Source organism: Streptopelia decaocto (assembly GCF_964273445.1).
Source record: "Streptopelia decaocto genome assembly, chromosome: 6".
NCBI classification, from domain to species: domain Eukaryota; kingdom Metazoa; phylum Chordata; class Aves; order Columbiformes; family Columbidae; genus Streptopelia; species Streptopelia decaocto.
The window spans coordinates 45,127,523-45,150,215 of record NC_138660.1 but is presented as its reverse complement, the minus strand read 5'-3'; the positions used below and the strand labels follow the sequence as shown (position 1 = coordinate 45,150,215).

The 22,693-nt window shown below is 37.8% G+C and overlaps 1 protein-coding gene across 4 annotated transcripts in view; it reads right to left on the bottom strand.

Moving 5' to 3' along the window:
• Positions 1-16,935, bottom strand: part of LNPK (lunapark, ER junction formation factor) — a 59,354-nt gene extending 42,419 nt beyond the window's left edge. For 3 of the 4 annotated variants that reach the window (XR_014184492.1, XM_082057073.1, XM_082057074.1), the window contains exons 1-6: positions 16,823-16,935; positions 13,310-13,391; positions 12,030-12,074; positions 10,527-10,714; positions 7,153-7,211; positions 3,933-3,973 (exon numbers count right to left, since the gene is read on the bottom strand). Coding sequence is in view for 3 of the 4 variants with exons in the window: in XM_082057073.1 (XP_081913199.1) it covers positions 3,933-3,973; positions 7,153-7,211; positions 10,527-10,714; positions 12,030-12,074; positions 13,310-13,336 (360 nt within the window). In the remaining variant the exon portion in view is untranslated. The remainder of the gene's footprint in view (positions 1-3,932; positions 3,974-7,152; positions 7,212-10,526; positions 10,715-12,029; positions 12,075-13,309; positions 13,392-16,822) is intronic. The other variant, XM_082057075.1, reaches the window with a different exon arrangement.
• Positions 16,936-22,693: the final 5,758 nt, after the last annotated feature.

The window sequence follows — 22,693 nt, the reverse complement described above, 5'->3', positions numbered from 1 at the left end:
ATCCTATGGAGAGGTATTTCTTTATGTTCATACAAAGCCACAAGATTCATTTCAGTCTACCATGTAAGATATGCAAGTACACATAGCAAGAGTTTCCTTAAAACAGGAAATAAATAATTTAAGCCACAAGAATCAAGTGTACTCTGGATAGATCCATGCCAAGAGTAGAACAACCAGAGTAACTTCTGTGTGAAAAGTGCATGAAAGAAATACATAATTTTATCATTCAGCAGTAAATATGATTTTTAACCATATTCTGAACTTCCAATTGCATGTTTGCAGTACTCTAGCATATATTGCTTAGATAAGACTGGGCTTATACAACAATCAACTCCTAGTACAGTTTTTGTCACACACTGAAGGTTATTAAAATATCCAGTTTTCTGTGCCTGCTCATACGTTGCATTTTTTTTCCATTATTAACATAACTCCAAGGCAGCCTTGAAATCAGACTCTCTTTCTTGGAAAATTAACAGATGCAACTTTCTAAATTCTTACCTGAAATGGCTAAGAAGTCTCTCCAGGTCTAATATTATGCTCAGCTTACTATAACAGAATACCTGAGCAAACTTCAGCCAAGTTTAACTCTAACATTAGCAAAGTAATTACTACACTATCTCACAACTCTGTCCTCAGGCTAAGAATTATCCCACTTTAAGACTGCTGCTCCAGTAAAGTCTCCACTAATTCCCACTTGCAGCAGCCTAATACATGTCCTGTACCCTTGCTTTAATACGCTTAGCCTTCTGAACTTCCTCATCTATACACATTCAGATTAAAGACTGACATCCTCATTAACTGAGAACTGAGGCCAAAATTACAGCTACACAAACACAACTAGACTTTCTCTTACGATCGAGGAAAGGGAAAAAAAAGTTTGTACCTTGAAGTAGTGCCTTAATTACAGCTAATTAACTTAATTCGTATCCCAAATCCATAAACAAAACTTAAGGTGTTTTAAGGCATTCAGGAGTAAAAAACTAGTGTATAGAGTCAGTTCTGTGGAAAACCAGTATTATACCAACTTTGAGTTGACGTACAGGATACAAAATATTAATGGCATTTCAAGATGAATTATTTATGTTTGTCAAGTATTTTAGCCACATGAATATCCATGTGATTATGCCACCAAAGACCAAAGCCTTTTGAATAGAACTGAAGTTCTATTGAGCAGCTCATTGCACAACAAACAGGACATTGTATCTAGTAGATGACGTTACAGGTACCCTTCAGCATGTAAGTAATGTCACTAGGGAAAAGGTGGACCACACACCTGCAAAACACAAGTACTGTAACACCTTTCAAAAGGACAACTGTCTTCAATACAAGATTTTTCCAGCAATCAGGTAGCTGAGCTGCAATGAAGTAAAAAACACTAGCTGTTGTGGCAGGCTGACTGCCTACACACATAAACAGCAAAGACATTATTTACTTATCCGAGATGCTTTGAGGATTGTAATGTAAGTATCTCATTAACTAATCCTATTTGCAAATTCAGTAGCGAATTAAATAGGGGGAAAATATCCTCTCCCCTTCCCATTTTTTCACTTGGTAAAGGTTTTCATTTTACTAAAAAGTAGCTATCACTACAGTTATTCATAGCCACAGATAGTCTTAAGGAAGTTAATCCAAAAAAAAGCAAATCTGATTATTATCAAAACCAAATTATCACAGAAAGCAATTTTGTGTGTTTTTATCTAAAAGCCGAATTACATTGTACCTCACTACCTGCATCCACTGTCAGCTCATTTAAACACATTAAGTTTCATGTACGATGATCTAATTTTAATGCTTAACTGAATACCTTTAAATTATTATGAAACTCTCGAGTTAACCCTCTGAGTAAAAAACACCATGCCAATTCAAGAGGTTTCAATAAGTTTTCTGTTTCTGGTTCCTTGTGAGGGACCAGACACCCACAAGATCAGGAGGTGATCATGAACTTTCTATTCCCCTCAGGTTGAGAAATAGCTGAATTATAGGCTGGCTTCCCTGAACCCTGTTTTACAAATCCTATTCAGAAGTTCATCTTCAATGGTTAAAGCTTGACATGGATGTGGCAATTTATATTTCCAGGTTTAAACTGTCCATACTCACACTATAATTTCTATATTGTTCACAAAGCAGTTGTTTGATTTTTAACTATTGCCTGGTCTTCTGCAACATGTTGTCTTAATTTTTACACATGCCAAATACACACATCTTGTTTCAACACCACCAATCCCAAAGTAAAAAACTCTCCCCTTTAAAACACAGGTTTTTTTCCTGACTAATCTTTTATTCAATGCCTTTTCTCTGAAGAAGTGCTTCTCACATATAAAAATCAAACATTACTACTTCTTCTAGAATATGAAGATTTTCATGATTACAGAAAAAGTAAACTTTAACTGAAATGAAGGCTTTACATTTAGGGCTCCAAAATCTGTTTTGTTCTCCATTGTGCTTTTTCTGTTCCAAGAACTTTCCTGCCAAAGCTACTCAATGACTATGTAAACTGGAGAAGATTTAACTAATTTCAGTTAAGCAGTTTTTGTAAAGTAAAATTAAAAACATAGTTAACATACTCATTTATTTTGGTCTCAGAAACTGTAAGCCTCTCTAACCCCTTTATACATCTCTCCAACCAAAAGACTTCAATTTAATAGATTCCTATTAACATAAAGATTAATAAATACTAGCAGATCCTCTTTACCAAAGGACAATGACATAACTAGGCTATACGTTATCATTTTTACATCTACGTTTTAGAAGTGACAAAAAACAGAAGAAAAGTAGTGAAAACTGTTTCACCTGTAAAGATCATGTAATACCAGACTCCTACCCAACTCCTTGCTGGTAGCTTTGTTGTAGGTTTTCTATTAATGTAGCTACCATGGCAAAATTCAGAAAGCATGAAGAAAAACTCATTTGGGAAACTCATTAACAATAAAGCTTCATAATACAACTTTTGGAGTTTTTTTGGGGGGAGGAAGGGCTGTTTTGTTGAGGAAGTGTTTAGTTTTTGGTTGGTTGGGGGTTTTTTGTGTTCTCATGGTGGTGGCTTTTAAGTTTTGCCTTGCAAGGCAGGAAATAAAGCCAACAACATACGTAGACAGAGAACTTCCCTAAGGGATGATTAAGTAGAGAGGAAAGAGCTTTCAGTGTTACAACCTTCACCAAGAATGCAGGTTATCCAAGACTTGGAATCTTTTCCATACTAAATTTGTCTTACTGAGATTAAGTGTTGATCCAGTTGAAGCAAATACCTGGCATACACCAGTTTTATACCACTAACTCATCCACACAGCTCACAAAACAGATGACCTCAAGACAAATGATATGACTGATACATGAAAAGGAAGTTTTAGAGGAAAGAATGCAATGGAAGAAATACGTAGTACAAAAATAAGATGGAGGAGGATCAGAAATAAGTGGTGATACATTTAAGATATAAACAATAATATGTTATTTGAAAGGTAAATCCAGACAAGATGAAAGCCCTTTTTGCTGTTTACAAAACCACTAAGTAACAGAGTAACTATTAAAGATACAGGTTCACTCTAAGTTCTTAAATAGGCACAACATCTAACACCTTTCAGAATCCTAAAGTAATAGTAGTAGTAGTAAGCAATGAGTAGGTTAAAGCATACATTTTCATTTTCTGACAAAACTGAATCACTTTACATAGATCTAGGAACACTAAAACAGTAGGTTTAAGCTGAACTACAGGGAGACAGTTTATTCTCATAAGCAAGCAGTCTTTTGTAATTTTGGGGTAAGGAAAGTCTTGTGTGGTACTATAGAGAGTATTAAAAAAAACAGAGGTGTGGTAATACTTTCACCTCCCTCTCTCTGCTCTTCATCTATACATTACAATCAAACTCAACTTGTACAGACGCACAAAAACACTTTAGCGGACCACAACAACTAGCTTTTCTTGAAGATTTACTTACTATTTTTTTCTTTTGAGACTTCAAATCTTCCAGTTCATCATCTAAAAGAAGGACACCATACATTAGTTTTCAAATATAAGCGGTAATTTTAGCACACACTAGACATTGACTTTGCCCTGTGAGATCAGGAAAATTTACACCTTGACCACTACCAACCCTAGAATACTAGTAAACTTTGCATAAAATAAAGTTTTTATGTGAAAATAAATTAAATACTGAAATTGCTTATAAATTATAGCCCACTGTTACTACTTTACAGTTATAATTATTAAAAAGTTTTATGTATCATTTCCTTATTAACCAAACCAATTCTAGCCAGTGCCCTGCTTTGACCTACATTAAAACTGGCACAACAATGGACCAAATACATTTAATCTCATGAGTCAAACTACAAGAAAAAAAAGCTTGAGGTCTAAGTATTAATATATCTATTTGAGTACCAGATTTACTGGCTTCAGTATTTCATGTAAGCCTCTTAATACAGGCTAGTTTCAAATGCCAGGTCAATTCTGAGCTTCAAACCTCAATCTCTTTCACCCTCTTGATACTTTCAGACTAGAGCAAAATCCTCAGTTTTGCAAGAAAAGCTACCAGGTCATTTTACTGCTAAATGTTAAGAGAGCCTGTTACAACTAGTAGGAACAGTACCTAACATCTCTAAAGGGAACGGAAATACAAAAGGTCAAAGGCACACGGGATTTTCCTTTAAGTCAATGCTTGCAGCTTGGCACTCATGGAAAATTCCCTGTAATAAACCATCGCCTAATATAGAAGACATCATCTTGATAAATCTGTTTGCTACTACCTCCTTCACAGCAAGAAGAGTTTAACAAAAAACTTAGTAACTTTTCCCCTTCTCAGCTCTACTGGACACCAGCCATTTGCTTCCTGTAATCTATAGCTATTTTCACCCATTTTTTCAGTTGTTTGTTTTTTTTTAAATAAAACCTTCATAGAACTACAAGAAACAAAACCCACCAAACTTTTCTATATCTTTATTTACATACATTTAAGTACACCATACACACTTTTTAAAAACACATATTTACTTGAACTCTTCCAGAATGTAAAAGCTCATTTTGATAGAACAAACCACTTCATTAAATGTCCAAAATACTAAAACTGGGCATGTACATATTTGAAAGTTTATGCAATGAAAGGACAACTACAACAATTCCTTATTAAAAAAATAGGACATGGAACAAGACCATGTTTAGTACTGAGCTGGACCACAGAAGATAAACAGTTTCAGGAACTGTGCATCTTCAAATGCAACTGTGCATCTCCCACCAAATTTTACATTCATATTAGAACTCAGCTTCTCATGCAGCCCAACACAGATTAACACCTTGAAAAGCACCGCAGGACAGAATGGTGTCATGCAGACAAAGAGGGTCAGCTGTTAACAGTTACTTAAGAAACAGAAGCAGCTTTTGATACATAAATGCCTAGAACATCTTCAAAGGCAGCCTCCCACAAAGCAATGCAATCAGTTTAAAGTGTGGGGGTTTGTTGCTGGTCACTTTACCTCCTGTGTTCAAGAAGAACCTCATGAAACACCTGCACCTTCAAAACTGGCCAAATGGCAATTATTGCAAAACACTCTCAAGAAATCAATACATTTCATCTTAATTAAACCTACAGAAAAGTAGAGTTCATACTAGTGAAGTCAATACCTGCAAGATACCTCATTTATTTTTCCCACACTTTGGGACAGATCAGACTAAATCCTCAAGAGTTGTTTGCCTGACCAGTCTTAAAAACTGAATTTCATCATCTCTCTACATTACGTTTCCAAGTGTCTCACTAGGAATTTTCCTCATTCAGAGCATGGTTCTCAAAACTGGTGTATGCTGGTCACCCAGCACAGAGCTTTATAGTATTAAATAATAATCTCCAGTGATTCTGTGTGTTATATTAACTTATCCCAGAATAAAAGGCCAGCTTTGAGCCACTCAGTTGCCAGTTTGTGCTCTCAGCTACATTTTCTCCTGCTTTATGCTGTAACTCTTGCACTGTGCATTTGATTCCTCGTTTCCACTTACAGGACTTCTATATTTGAGGTAAAACACTTCATTTCTATCTGATCTCTAGAACAATGCAGAAATAACTCCTTTTGGAACATTCTAACACCTAAAACCTTTTATATACAAGTTCAACAAAAGCACTAAACTTACTTGTATGCTAACAGCAGCAATAAAGACATTTAAGCAAACCAAAAAAACATACATACATTTTTTTCCTATCCAGCCATGAAATGCAAATATATATTCGCCTTAGAAATGAATCACACAGGACCACAGAATACACGGACAATTTTATTTCTACATAAAAATGTATATTCTATGCTTGCATATCAAATGCAAACATTAAGTATAAGAAAAACTTCAAAAGTGATGTTTAACTCATAAGATGTCACAAATTAAATACATCATGTTGTTCTGCAAGTCATAAAACATAGTGCAACATTGAGGTTTTCCTGTATTATTGCTCGCATCACCATGAGATATTGTTACAGGCTGGACTGCTTTCAAAGAAAATCTCAAATGAATTCTAACTACTGCAGACAAGTGCCACAGATGCAGTTTTTAAATTTTGCATTAGAATGAATCTACATGTCCTTCAACAACTTTTACATATATATATATATTTTGAACACCTGCATTACTTTTTGGTTTTGTCCTATGACTCCCAATTTTCCTTAGCTCTCAGAACAGCACAAAAAAACACCACCTGCTGATTCCTTTTCCACTCTGGAAAACATGAACACGCTTTGGAGAACTTGGGAGAAAGAAGCTATATTGACAAATAAATGAAACACATCTGCTTTAACTCTCCTCTCTCATACATAAAGATAACAGTTTAAGACTGCTGAAATACTTGCAAGTATTAAGGGAACTACTCTTTCCTTTCCCTCACTCCTACAGTACATTTTATTCCATTACATTTTGAAGCATGCAAAGACAGGAGAAAGTTATCACAATTTTTTAAGTGAAGTGAAGTGAAACATTAAGTAGTTGCCTTCCAGTTCTTTCAAGAACTATGTGGCAGGAACAACAGTTTAGCTAATGCTACCCATTTCAGCATCAGCCAAAAGGCTACTCTTCTTTTCCTGGAAGCCAATCTAGCCAAAATATTTACATTTTCATACCAAGTGTCATTCCCAACTAGTTCCATATTGTTAAAAAAAAAAAAAAAAAAAGGAGAAAAAATTACTTACTATTCCTTTTTGTCCTTTTGGAAAAGAAAAAAATGAGCAGTGTTCTTATACACCAGATTCTTTAAAACAGAAAAAAAGAATTATATTAGTTAAAATATATTATTGTAACCATTTCTGAAGTCATTTAGCAAACAGAAGACTTACCAGATGAGATTTAACTTTGAAAATAAAAAGAACAGAAATCTTCAAACCATAGTTACACAGGAAACTACAAATTAAATCAGCACCTTGATCTAAATAAATCCTCCTGTCTATTAAAACCTAACCAAGTATTACTATATGTAGAAACACTAAGGAAGCAGCAGCAGCAAGTGACATCATTGCTTGTCAAAATGTTCAGTGGGAACTCTTTAAAACCAAGGTATGTACAGCTAGCTGAAAATTACTTAGTCATCACTTCTTATTTGATAGATCTATGACACACGTTATCTAGAAAAACAAGCTTACCAGCTAAGGCCCAAAATTAAGACCCAGGAGATTTGCGGGAAGAATTCGATACCAACGAAACCCACAAGATATTGCTACTGTTACCAACGCTCTCCCGAGCAGAGTTAACCGACCTGACCCCTGGCGATTGTACAGAGCCCTCAATCCACTCAGTTTCCATAGGGTTTCAGCTGACTTGCTCAAACAACAGAGCCGTTCATCTGTGTTCAAGGTAAAGTTAAACTGATCTGACCATTTCACATTTGAAAGGTCTCTCTGAAATCATCAGGACTTCACTTGTTTTAAAGCTTAGAATTGCTTACAATTATTAAGTTGACGTTTTTCCTGGCAAGTTATTTGGCCTAAGCCAAGAGGCGAATCTCATACTTCAAGCCCTTCCAAGCACCTTATCCAAAACCCTCCTAGTGCCAAGCACTATGTAATAAAGCCTAAAGTAGCAGCATCTCATTTAAGAAAAAAAAGCTTAAAGGACAGAAACGGTCTGTGAATAACAGTGTGAAAAAGCAGGCAAAAGACTTTGAGATTCCAAATAGAGTTTCAACTTAATTCATAAGAACATCTTTTGCATTTATACAATGGCTGCCCAGTTCACAATGCTTTCAAGTATTAACAACACAGCCTGAGTCTGGTAAGTTAGACAAGACAACTGGAATGCAAGAGTAACCTATCCAAGGTCAGAGACACAGAGAAAGAAGTTTAACACTATTCCATGTTCAAAGGTGTGCTGTAATACCTACTTGAAGAATATGGATGGCTTTGCCTGCTTACACCATGCAAGATGTCTTTTCATGATGTATCAAAAGAAATAAATGTTTTAGAGGGTTTCAGTTGCTTTTAAGACTGTGTTACACAGGCAAAAACATTATTTCTTTTTTATTGTATGCTTAAAGAGTCTTCTACCTAAAACTAAAAGACGTATGGTAGGACTTCATGAAATAAAACACTTCCTCCTTAAGAATTTTGAGGTGAAAGTTTAATAGCAGACCACTTCAGAACAATTTTACAAAATAAAAACACATTTACCTGAAAATCAGAATATGCAAGATGAAACAGAAATGAATTCAAATGAAAATCATTTCAAGAAGGGCATCCTTCTAACATGCTAATGTATTTCTTCAACTTTTCAGATATTTCAATATACACTTAAAATTAATGATGTTATATATTCCCAGAATTTAACTCCCTCTACCAGCATCAGTAACTCGCTGAGACCCTGAGGGAATGACCTAAGGCAGAAATAAGTTGGTGACTGACTGCAAGCTAGAAAAGGCAGACACATTCCAGTTTGATTAGGGCTGAAAAATCTCTAGAGCTATTACTGGGTGGCCCCAGGCATTCAGCGTGGAGTCACCTCTTGACCGAGAACAAAGACAAGCTGGCAGTTGCTTGCCATTCATATCTGCCAAAAAAAGCTGAAGGGGAATAGCTTAAAAATCAGATAAACAGTTGCAAGTCATAAGAGAACACCAGTCTAATTCTGAATGTTAGTAAGTCAACATCCAATTCAGACTTTTACAGAAACCCACTTTTCAAAGAAAAAAAGCAGCAACAATTGGAAGACAAACTAGAATAAAAATCCAATGTCAAAATCCACGCCACAGCACTAGAAGCCACCACCTGCAGTGTTTTCATTTCTACACAAATCCTAACACCTCAGAGAAGGGAGGCTGGTGATACTTCCTCAGAACAAGCCTGCCCTGTTCGCATGAGCAAGCCTCTCATGCTAACAAAGACTCTCAAATCCTTGTCCTTAAGAACAAAATCAATTCATATTGCTGCCAAAGATTAATTTGAGGTATAATTTCTTTATTAATCCTTTCCAGTCAAGATATTGCTGCCCATGTATCTTCTCCACAGGATAGCACAACAGTAGCATATTAGTATATTAAGCACAACACAGTGTGACACACAAAGAGCATAAAGTTTAGGTTTGTTTTTTTTTTTTTTTGCATGTTATGCTAGCTGACCCATACTAATCAAACTTAAAGCCCTAAATACTTACACTCAACTTTGCCTTTCAAGTCTAAAGGTAGGGCACTGACAAGTCATGTTATTATACAAAGATGCTTTGCAAATATGGACAGTATTTATGATGTTCATTTCAGCAAATTAGTGTTTGCATTGTGCTCCCCGTTGCCAAGAAAGATTCTCAGTAGGCTGCTTCTCCTCCTTGATGGTGTTGGGGAAGGGGACTCAGGGAAGCAGCTGTTTAGTGAAGAAGAAGTCCATTTTGTTAATTTTTAGAAAAGCAGTGTTCTTAGAAAACAAAAGCCACTTGTGAGGATGAGCAGCCAATTAGCTCAGCAGAACAAAAAAAGTCAATAATACACTCTCCTATTCACATCCAAGTACATTAGGATATTTTCTGGTTGAAGAAAACGGTCAATGATTTTCCAGAAAAACAGTTAATTATGTAAAACTAGTCCTCAACATATTTAGGGTCATGACCTTTCAAGTCACTTCTGTGTTAACAGTCACCTAAGTTTCTCAATTCATTGTATCTTTTTCCCCAATTTTATACACTGCATTTTACATAGAGGTGACATACTTTAGGTCACTTTCATACAGTAGTGTTACTTTTTCAACTAGAAGTAGAAATAAAACAAGATAATGCTCTTCTGACTATATTACAATACCTTGCAGCAAGTTACTCTCAACCCCTAGTATAATCTTGATAAGGCAAGTAATTTTAGATGCTAACATCTTTTGATGGCAAGACTTAGTTCTACACAAGAGACTTTTCCCTTAAAGTGTGTGCATAACTACTTGGATTTATTTAAAAAAAAAAAAAAAAACACAAAACACACACAGCAAGTTATGACAACTCAAGGATTGTCAAAAACAAACCCAAACCCCTGCAGAGATCTGTTTTCCATCTCCTTTTTTCAAAAAGACAGCTACTAGGAAAAAAGGGTGTATTTACTTACATCAATGGAAATGCAAAAAATGGAAGTGTCATAATCAACCTTGCAGTCCATTCATCAGGAAGATACCACAAATATACAATTAAGCAGGTGATAAGGTAAAGAAGTGAAGAGTAGAGAAGGAGCCTTCCAACCCATAGTTTCTGCAGCCTCTGATTTTTTTCTCTGAATTCTTCTAATGCCTGTATTTCCTGTAAACACATAGTGTTCAACCACATTAGTGAAATTAATAAGTGGCTTTACTAAGTTGCCTTTAAGTGTTTGCTAAAATTAGCCATACCAATTTGATCCTTGATTAGAAAAGTCAAGCAGCTTTTTGATAAATGACAATATTTGCCCAACGATAACTTTCATAGCATAAATACATCACACTATTAAGGTTATGATATGAGCCACTTGCACTGTATTAGCAGTAACACAACACTAGTGGGAATATTACAAATCAGCACTTTTACCTATTTGTAATGTGTTAGTATATTTGGGACAAGTGGAAAACGCTAATATCTTACAAATCGTAGTCTTCAGGATCACATAAATCACTACCAAACATACTTTGTGTCCTAAAGTGTTCATCAGGCACCTGTAGACTTTCAAATGCTTCTAATACTTTTCTACTAACATGGGAAATTGCTGAAACCTTTCCATCATTTCACATGTCTTTATTTCAGTATTTTCCTCACATTAAGAGCAACATCCTGAACACAGAATGGTTTGGGTTGGAAGGGACCTTAAAGGTCATCTAGTTCCAACCCCTCTTCCATGGGCAGGGACATCTTCCACTAGAGCAGGTTGCCCAAAGTCCCATCCAGCCTGGCCTTGTCTGAATGATATTTTTGGCACATTAATAAGTAATGAAGCAACGCTCCGCTATGTTACCGTTTTGACTGCATTTTAAGTGACAACAGGAGTACTCCCACTTTCATTAAAAGGAAAAGAAAAAAATATCAACAACATATTTCAAAACAGTTTCCCCATAGAGTACAGACATCTGTCACAAAAGCTGGCTAAAAGAAATCACAATTGATTACTGAACCATCGATACAGTTGTTCTGTCCCTAACATTACTTACTACCACTACAGCTACAACTCTTACACTTGAAACCATACATTGAGGCTTCTCTAATGAGCCTGAGGAATGGAACTTCACATTAGTGACATTTTCCATTACATGGGAGTTTAACCACTAGTTATAATTAAATTGTGTAATCAAGCCAACTTCACATTCGTTCCCACTTCAGGCTCTCTAAATAAATATTTAAACTGTAGTTTCTTACTATCTATTATACAGTATGGTGGTGTTTTCTTTAAATGACTAATACTAAGTGGGAAAAAAGGTAGCAGTCAATCAAACTCAGAATCTCTGGTATATCCAAATGGAGTAACTAGCAAAATAATTTAGAATTCCATTACAGCATTCTACCAAATGTGAAAGAAATACATGGCCAGCAAAAAGGACCCACATTTCTAAACAAAAATCAAACAAATATCCAGAAGGCAAATACATACCTTATCAAGTTTTTCTAATACTTCTATGGTGGAAGGTTTTGCCTGCTTACAAGGGCAAGAACAAAGACGTTAATCACTAGAAAAAAGTCAATATTCTGAGGATTACTGTATATTAGCCGTTTCCTAATTTAAAAAAAAACACCCACTCATAATATATTAATATATTATCTGTGTTACATAAAGGTAAGAAGCTTTCTAGTACAGTAGTAACAAATAGAAGGGACTGTAATAAACCACTATTTAACAGCTGGTATTACTATTAACTGAAGGCTCCTCTCCTACACCACAAAAGACAAAAACCTACAATGCATGTACAGCAGTAATGGACATGTAGGTGGGAACTAAAGCAAGGAGTGAACTGATGAGTGGAGAGAATGTGCAAAACAAAGATAATCTATACAGGAAACCCTTAACCTGAGGACATAAGGTTTTTATTATTATTAATTCCACACAAAAACACATGCTCCAAATAAATTATAAGTAACTGCAAATAAGTGTTATCACCTCCAGTAAAATTCCCTTAGCAGCACCTTGGAATCTACCCTCTAGGAATCCTTCCTAATTTCTCAGAAGTATTAAGGCACAACCTTTTCCCACCTTTCAGGCCATAAATTCAAAAAACAAACTGCACTGCATCACCATGCAAGTGAGTTCCTTTCTATTACATATAACTGACACTTCACCTGAACTTTTGCCTGTAAAGAAGTTTCATATGGGAGACCCTGAAATCAACTGATAATGACTCACACCTGACAGGAAAGTAGTCAAAAACCTCATGCCTCTTCCTCAAATTCAGTACACTTTTCAATAATATATAAGCAAATAAAACCAGTTAGCTACTCATACCTATACAAGTCTCTCTTCCTATCAAAATATTTGTTGAAACAGACACAATGTTATTCTGATTGTATCTATTTCGACCTAAAAGAGGCACCAATCTTTCAAGTTACACATGCTGCTTTATCTATCCCAATGAAGCAGCACAAAATTATATAGGAGTTAAAACTGTATTTTTATAAGTTAAGGAAACTAGTGCCAGGCCTGATACTGCAAAGGAAATAAAGGACAACCACGCCATTTCACAGTTTTGGGATTTGTCAAAGAATATTTTTGGTCATTATGTCTCACTACTGAACTTTTAAGTGACATATTTAAAGGGAAAAGTTTAGCACCAACATTCAGCCAGCATTAACAGTCAACCAATAAGTATAAGAAACATGTCCTTCATGCTCCCATCTTCTAGACTAAAGATTACTATATCATTACATGGTTTTACTTACCCTCCATCTTGAAATTAATCCACCCATCTTCTATTATGGACAAATGTTGGCAGAGCTATCAGTCTTCTACAGGAATTCACAGCTAGAAGTGAAGCATTAAGCACTTAGGAGCAATCTAACAGCGTAGTCCAAGATTCACAAGTTTATTCTAATATCTACAGGATACAAAAATACCACATAAAGCCATTGCCTAGTAATCTACCTATGCTACTTTAAAATCCAGCCTTCTGTTTCATAGGCCATCTTGTAAGTCAGTTGATTAGCCCTGACATGGCCAAAGTTATTCTTACTTTGGAAATATTTAATCAGAATGGAGTCCTCAAAAACAGAGACACAAAATAACTACTAAAAAGCCACCAAAATCCTCCAGCAGAAAAACAATTTTGAAAATTATTAAGCAGGATTATTTAAGAAACTGATTTCCAATTATTTCCTTTGCTACTCATAAGCATAACTCTCAGTGTTCCTTTTCAGCTGCCACTCCAGGCATCCAGCATTAATATCCTACTATTCATGAGAAAGTTCCAATAAATCTACTTTCTCTTCATACTCTCATCAACACAAACTTATTGTATAGCCCTGTTGTTCTTCCTTTGTATGCTCAGTTTTAAGTTCAAATAATCAGTTTCAAATAGATTTAACTTGCTTTAGGAAAGCACTACCTTGTCAGATCCTCACACAATGCACAGTGCAGTCACTGGCATGTCAAATGGCCCCAAAGCAACTCCATAGGTGCAAAAGTAGCTCAACCTCACCCCACACAAACCTGGAACCCAAGAAGAGCACTAATTTGATTATCTGGGTCTAGGTTCCTGAAACAAAAGCATAGCAACTTTCCATCAGCAGGTAGTTGGAATCAATTGACTTGAAACCTCAGGATGGCAGAATTTCCCTCCAGCCACTTAATTTTGAAGTTTTCACACAGTGAATGAAAAAGTGATCAGTTCACAGCAACACAAACAGTAAACTAATGCTCAATCACAACTAGGGATCAAAGCCTTTTAACCCTGGAATGAAACAAAGGCTTATTAAAATAAAGCACTGATCCAGCTAGGCAGGAATGTAAGTGGTTATCTTGTTTACTGAGCTACCTTTGGCCAAAAATTGAAAGATAAAGAAACCTAATCTCAATCCAAATGTCTTCCCAAATTGTCTGAAACTGTCAGAACAAATTACTATAATATAGGATACACATTGCTCACTAGCACAAATGCTACTGTAGTATGGTAACCTCTTCACATTTTAAGAAAGCCAAGGACTTCTGAATCTGGAACTATAGGCCTATGATTTCAAAAAACAATCCTTAATGATAAGGAAATCTGATTTTGAAATGCCACCAAAATGAAGCTAAAACAGATGAACAAATTAGCTCTGCTGCTGTCAAATTACCAGCACAAAGGGGTGAGCTACAAAAAAAGCACAGTTACCCCTTGGAGTCTTGAATGAATTCTCAAAACAATCACTACTACAGCAACTCACCTCAGTAGAACAGTAGCAATATTTTTATCTTTCAAACACAGAACATTACTGTTTTCTAACACTAAGAATTTTATACAACTGTCACTTTGCAGTCACAGGCAAGTTTTTGTATGACGATCATTGCAGAACTGAGCAGACGCTTTCTTCGCAATTTTTTCTACAGGGACAGATAGTATCTTTATCACAAAACAACACAACAACTATGTCAAATAGCCGATCAAGAAGTTTGTAAACTTAGCACACAGTTCCCAGATCTAATTTGCTTCCATGGTTTTGCTGCTGTTGTTAGGAGCAATGGTAGCTTTGAGTTCTGGACATAGAGAGACATGGAGATGCTCCTGTTGGCCTTTTTGTGTGACATTTTCCTTCAGGCCATAGTTTAAGAACCTCTGCAGTAAAGTGTTACAGGATCTTTTGGGCACAGGTTATCCATGAGCCACTGATGACACCAACCTTTGTCAATAACACATTCACAGTGCTATCTCTACATATGTTTTTCAAAATATCTGGCAAATACCTGGAAGGAAAACAGGTCTGACAAGTGCCATCATGCGCATCAGTTTACATGAACTATGATGCTGACGGACTTTACATATACAGCTCTGTAAGTCAGTAACATTACCAAAACCCTTCCCAAAGAGGTATTAAGGGATTAGGGCCACTAGATTCACATGTATAGTTTAGTCACCAAATCCTTAGTTCAGAGATGGAGAATTTTCCATGGTTTCTTTGGGGTGCCTCAGATGTCTTCACTTCCTTCTCCTCTTTTTGACACAACAACACAAATTGCCTTCAATTGCTTCAAACTCTCCTCCTCTTTCAAAAGAGGGATGAATCATGCACAATTACAGAAGTCATCCATTATCCTATTCAGCCAGATGGAGAAAATAGTTTGATGATCTCATTACACATTTATCAAGTCAGTCCCAAATTTCTCCAAGCTTGTTGTTGATGTTTTAAGATGAAAACATCTCCAAAAAAAATCAAAGTATTCAAAATTAATTTTAATAACTGACATGCTGAAATTCAAGACTAAATAAGACAAGTCATAGTTAAAGAAGGCAGTTAGAAACTTGAAATCAGGCTTTGTATAGACATATAAAACTTTCCCCTGAAGGAAGGTGAAATGCTCTTTAAATGAGGTTACTTGTAAACTTAGTGACTTCATTTAACGTAAATATTTTCAGATATTTACCATTACAAAGAACACAAGTTCTACCTTTCAAATCAAATCTCCACTTCTGCTCACAAGTTTCCACCCAAAATTCATATTCAGCCACAATTTACTGACCTCAGAAACGCCCACAGTGACCATAAAGTTTCTCCAGATATAAGCACCGTGGACAAGGGAACAAGCAAAATAATAACAGAAGAATCACCCAGTACCTACTGGTAGCCTGTTCTAGCACCTCTCAGTTAAAACAGGACAGTGAATTTTGTTCATTTTAAACTTCATTTTCAGCTGTTTCTGTTTGGAAGTGCCCTATGGAGGTATTATGCTTTGTAAAGCCTTAATTAGAAAGGCAAATTAGCTCCCACACAGAGGCTCCAAAGCGATGGAGCAAGCAGTGGGTGTGTCAGGCGCTTTTTTTGAAGCCCAGCCTTGTTTTGAAGCCTGCGAGAGCGTCCGCCCGAGGGCCGAGCCCCGCGGGCAGCGGCACAGGGCCGCTCCGCTCCCGGCACCTGCCGCCCGAGCCAGCCGCCCGCTGCGCCGGGAAAGCCCCATGGCTCCGCCGCCGCCCCCTCCCCGCACCCGCCTCTTCTTCGGACGCAGCTCCCCAGCCCACCGCCGCGCCCCAGCCCATCGCCGCGCCGCCCCGCAGCAGCCGCCCGGCCGCCCGCGCCGAGGCGGGAGAGGGCGGGGGCACCGGCCGCCCGCCCTGCGCCGCTTTGCTCCCCCGGGGACGTGGGCCCAAGCTGGGCCACGGGCAGCGCCGGGCGCCCCTCTCCCGCTGCCCCGCCCACGGCGGAGCCAGTCCCCACCACGGAGTCGCTGGGGCCGGGCAGGGCCGCTCCTCCCCCACCAGTGCGTACCTGCCGCGGGCCCGGCCGCGCATCCCGCCGCCGCCCGCCGAAGGAGGGGCCGAGGCGCCGCGGCTGCGCTCCCATCAGGCCCCGCGCCGCCCCGACAGCCAATGAGCGCCTTGCTGCCGCAGGGCGCGCTGGAACGGGGAGAGGCGGGGCCGCTTTGTGATGCGGAGGGCGGGGCGGGCGGCGGTGGCGGGCGGGGGCACGGGGCAGTGCCGGGCCGAGCCGACGCGGCGCCTGTCGGAGGTGGTCACCGCAGTCCCGCCGCCGCCACTGGCGGGCTGGGGAGGCCGAGCCCGTCCTCCTGCGGCTCCGGTAGTTATTTACAGAAAAAATAGTGTTTTAGCACTAAAACCTGGGAACACGAGGGTGGAGCTGCCGTGGGAAGGTTTGCAGCAGCCCCCTGGCACTGCCGTGCTCGGCCTCTGCCAGTGAAGCCGGTACTGACCCCGGTGCTGACCCCGGTGCTGGATGTGTTTGCTCGCGGCAGGCGCTGAAGTCGCCCCGGGGTCACAGAGCGGCTGCGCCCCCTGTCCCCTCCGCGCCCCTCGGCAGCCCTGGGGCTCGCTGGGGAAGCAGCAGCACTCTCTATTTCTTTAATTTTCATGGCTATAATAACAGTGCCCTCTCTCCCGGTGCTCTGCTTTTGTCAGTTTTCTTACGTGGTGTCCTTTCCCGGCTGACACTCAGCCCCATTTGTCCAGGGCCGAGCAGAGTGAGGAGCAGAGAATACCAAGTGAGAGCAAGTGCACAGCTGTGGAATGAAGTCCTTCTGAGCACCCTGAAGCAGAAATTCATGTGCAGGAGCTGTGTACCTTCAGCTTACCATATGTGATAATGTATCACAACACGGCCTGGAAGTGTTGGGGTTTTTTCCAGTTGCAGTGGGTTGGCTGTAGCTGGCAGGTAAACACCCACACAGCCTCCTACCCACCGCCCCTCAGCAGGATCCGGGAGAAAGCAGGAAAAGTAAGAATACTCATGGGTTGGGTCGAAAGAGAGTTTCTTAAGTGAAGGAAAGAAAAAGAGTGATGCAAGGGAAATAACGCTCCACCTCCCACAAGCAGACTGATGCCCAGCCAGTCTTCAAGGAATTGCCTACCCTGGAATGCAAACCACCCTGCCTTCTTATTCTGCTACCCTAGTTTTATTGCTGAGCGTGGTGCTACATGGTACAGAACGTCCCTTTAGCCAATTCAGGTCCACTGTCCTGGCTGTTTCTTCTTCCAACTTCTTGCCTACCCCCAGCCTGCTCACTAGGGGAGCGTAGCATGAAAAAGAGAAAGCCTTGACACTGTGCAAGTACAGTTCAGCAATGGCCAAAACATTAGTGCAGTTTTAGTTACAAAATCCAAAACGCAGCAGCATATGGGCTGCTATGAAGAAAGCCGACTCTATCCCAGCCAGACCCAGTACACCAATTTTTAAAATCATTTAAATGCAAACAGAATAGACAAGCCTTTTAAGCCAAGCGAGGACAAACAAGATATCCCACCACCTTTACAGGCAACACAACTTCAAGCTTTAAGTAGCAGAACTACTGAGTCTGAGATTCTGCCAGGTGTTCATTCTTAGTTTTGACATTTAGTTTCTGCTAGTGTTCAGAGTGAATCTTGCTACTCTACATTATTAGCTAGTTCCAGTATCAGTGAACTAACAACTTTAGCTGCAAATCATGGTGTATAATGGGCTTCAAGTAAGTTCATTCAAGGTAAAAGCAAAATAATGGTAGTCAATGCAGAGCCATTGACTACACCAGAATTGCTCTGCTACCAGTTACAGAGATCAAAACTGTAACCACTTCTGCAGCTTTATTTTCCTCAATGAGACCTAGACTGTTCCTTCCTTTCCAAGTAGAAAGGGACTTGGTGACTGAGCCTTTCCTTCACTTCAGCTTGCACTCTAGAGGGACATCTGCTTAAATCCTTGTAGCAATGACTATCGCTCTGCTGAGAGGATGTCTTCCTTTATAGTTTCAGATGAAATACAGCTATAGCCCTTTCCTGGTTTTAATACTTCAAAGTGGTGCATTGCTCTAAAGAAGCTGATTTAAATCTTCATCTTTAAGGTGTCTTTAAGCATACCAACATCTTTTTCCATGGGCTAGCATTGTATCCACTTAAAACAAACCCAAATGATGACATTACATTTAAAGGCTTTTTTAAATGCTATAGCAAATAACGGCATCTCCAATCTCCAAGAATCTTCTCTTTTTTTTTTTTTTTTTAGAATTTTCATGAACTTTTTCAAGGTATCACTAAATCCAGCCCTGATTCAGGGCTGAACCAGAATTGTGAGGAAGATTCCAGGCTGTACGCATGTCCTCAGGTCCTGTTATAGAACTGATTTTTATGCAGGCATCTTCCATGAGTTTCTAATCACTGCTATACAATTACAAATCTATTTAGCTGGTAGTTTTTAAAATGTATTATTAGCTACCATTATTAAAGTTTACATGCAGATGAGGCACTCAGCTTTCTGATATTACATGAGAGCTTGTAGCTACCTGTTTTAATCATTTCAAGACATACAAAAAAGGTGGCATTCCTGAGGTGGGGTGACTTTAATACCATATTTTGGCATGATGTGCTTTGCAAATATGCTCTGCAACAGCAGCACGGAGGAAGATATCAGGAAGATATCATAGCTTGCTTTTTTTTTTTTTTTTAATATGCAATAGTATAAGCTTCTTTTGATGTTCTTTAGATCCAGCCACAACATTTGCAGTGTCAGATGCCTGTATTCTTACAGTTGACTCTTATTCCCTGAGCTTTTTGGTCATTTACCATGTATGGCATTTCAGTGCTCCAGTGCTTTCAGGAAGTCCTTTGTATCTGACTCTTCCTGATAAATTATTACCTGAAAAAGAAATACATGATCCATCAGGTGAAAAGATGCCTTTTCAATAGAATGACTTATATAAAAAACTATTAACAGTTTCATACAATCATCAGAAAAAGCCAAGATCAACTTTTCCATTCCATAAATTATTCTTGTTGTGATTAAGACATTTGCCATTGATTAATAATAATAATTATTATTATTATTACTAATACTGTTAATGCTATTACTTACCATTGTTTTTGCTATTGCCATTGCTATCACTATCACTGTTGCTGCTACTGTTGCTATTGCTATTAGTATATCACTATTGCTGTTAATTATTAGTAGTACAATTATTACTGTTGTTATTTTGTTTATTATTGTTCTGTGACAAAAATTTAAACATTTAAAAGCTTTAAATAAATATTTTTTTAAAGCTCCTAGTGTCTTAAACCTCTTTGCTAATACCCTAGAGTGTGAACTTTTCTATACTTGAAAGACCATGAAGTTTAAAGCAGGAATGACATTCTCATCTTTATTTGAATACTATACATTTCTGACAGTATGTTTAGGAACATGGTTAAACTTTAGATTATTTTTGTGGCACAGTGAATCAGGAAAGTGATTTCTCATAAAACACTGAAATGTATGTGTTTGTTCTGTCATTAAGCTCTCATGAACAAACGGAAGAAACCTAGTGTGAAATTGTCACATGAGAAACAGAAAGATGGGTTTGCCTCTGTTTGAGATAAGTTATGCTTCAAATCATGTATGAAGTTTTAGAAGCAGTTGTTATACACATATAAGTACATTCCCTTCCCTGATGGGCATGACTTCAAGCTTCTGAGTCTTTAATGGTTATAATGAGTAATATATGTTTGTAGTTAGAAAAATGACTGTATAAACAATAACTCAATGTTCTGTAAAAAAACATACTAAATCAATTTTCCTTGATCTCCAAATGAAAGCGTGATTATTCTCACTGAAAGTATTTGAGCTGTATTAATACGTAAGTCAGCTATATAATTTTTGCTTCCTAGAGTGGTTTGCTCTTTAAACAAATTAGGGTTCTGATTCAACAGGATTCCTCCTCTTTAATAAACGCATAAGTACATCCTTAAATTTTATTAACATCTATTTCCTTGAAGCTAAATAAAATAAAGAATGCTTTCCAATAGCCCTTTTAATATGGTTGCGCCTACTGGACACAGTGGGAACTAACCCAACAAAATGAGGGCCAAATTATGAAGTAATTTGAATGAAACTTCTGTTGACCTTAAGAGGATTTTTACTTGATTAAGAATAATGGAATTTGGAACCAAGTAAATATTATTCAAGAGGCAGATGAGAATGGGTAGTTCTTGGTGCAGCAAGCCTCCCATCAAGTGTGTGAGCCATATCCCATTTCTATTCAACCTGACTGCATTTTAGTGCTTTCTTATTAGTCAAGCTGGAGGAGACAGGCAATGAGAAGGAAAGTTCTAATTAGTACATATATTTTGCTTTTGATAACTGCTCAAAATGGTAGATAGAGCATTACCTATGTGAAATGCATTTCATACATACTGCTGATTGTTACAAGAGCTTACTTTAATGAAGTATTAAATTTACATATAAAATTGGTTTCAGCAAAGTACCAAGAACTGGGTCTGCTAATAAGCTTTGTTCTGGTTGGAAACCAAACGGAACCGCAGAGTTGCACAATGCCAGAAATAGGACAATAAATATTTTTGGCACAGTTTCAAAGGTGCATAATGGCAGACATAGACATGTAAAAATATGGCAAGCTCTACAAAGATTATAAAAGAAATAAAATCACAGTTCGTAATTCATATAATCATGTTAAATAGCAGGCTCATAAACCAATTCATATAATATAATCCACATGTAAAAGTATCTGTGATTTTATTCAGTTAAAGATGACAATTATTAGAGCTCCCCTTGAAAGCAAATATATATCTTGCAAGCTGAAGGACAATGAACAGTTTCTTTGTGTTCATGTTTAATGGTATAAACTCTGTTAGTCTTTTCACACACATGATTTTCAAATAACTTGTCAAAGAATGTGAAATTTGAAAGCATTCAGCATTTCAGAACATATTTCAGCAACTGAGTATCCTCTACTACAATTATTACTGCTTCAAGTTCAAATAATTTAAGATCTGAATTTAGTCCCTTCATAGGCGAAACTCACGTGATTTTCTCCTGGTGGTCATACCAGCAAAAGCCTGAAACAGAGTTTGAATGAATTATATTAGAAGGATGTCGGAAAATATTCCCTTTCTTAAAATAGAACTATTCCATAAGATACATATAGAAGGTGTACAAAAAGCAGAATTTCTACTGTAATCAGTCTGATGACCTCAGCGACTGATAGGGTTTAAGGTCATTCCAAGCCTGCTTTGTCTACACAGAGGTGCTTAGGGAAAATTAATGTGTCTTGAATTTTAAAAACACATTTGGGAACTGCCATTTTGGAGCAGTGAGCTGGGTTTCTATTGCACATTTTGGGAGTACTCCCCATATTCCAGTCATAAACTGACCTGTAATCAACCAGTTGAGCAGTGAAAAGTAAGGACAGTAATAAAGCTGTAATGGTGCAAAGGTAAAGTATAGATGGGATGTGGAGGAAGAGAAAAACCTAAAATAGGACTTCAATTCTTTAGGCAAAACAAACCCGAATAAAATGTGCTAATAAAGGCTCAATTTCCAGCACAAGTAGCACATCAAATTGAGTTCTATTGAGAACAGGAGATTACCAGGTAATAGAAATAGCATGTAGTGAAGTCTAGGAGTTTGGCTTTAGGGCAAAATATGTATTTTTGTTATGTCTGAGTTATTTTATTAAGTAATACACATTTATCGATACTAGATCAGTTCTTTCATGCCAGAAAAGCAGGAAAAAATTACTATAATACTTTTATACTTGTTGGTGATTTTAGTTCTTTTTGTAGGATAGTAATTTTACAAATTCGTTTAATTAGCTTCACTTTAAGATGGATAGATGTTAATGCCAAATGTCTTAACCTAATGTACAGTGGAAACTTACTTATT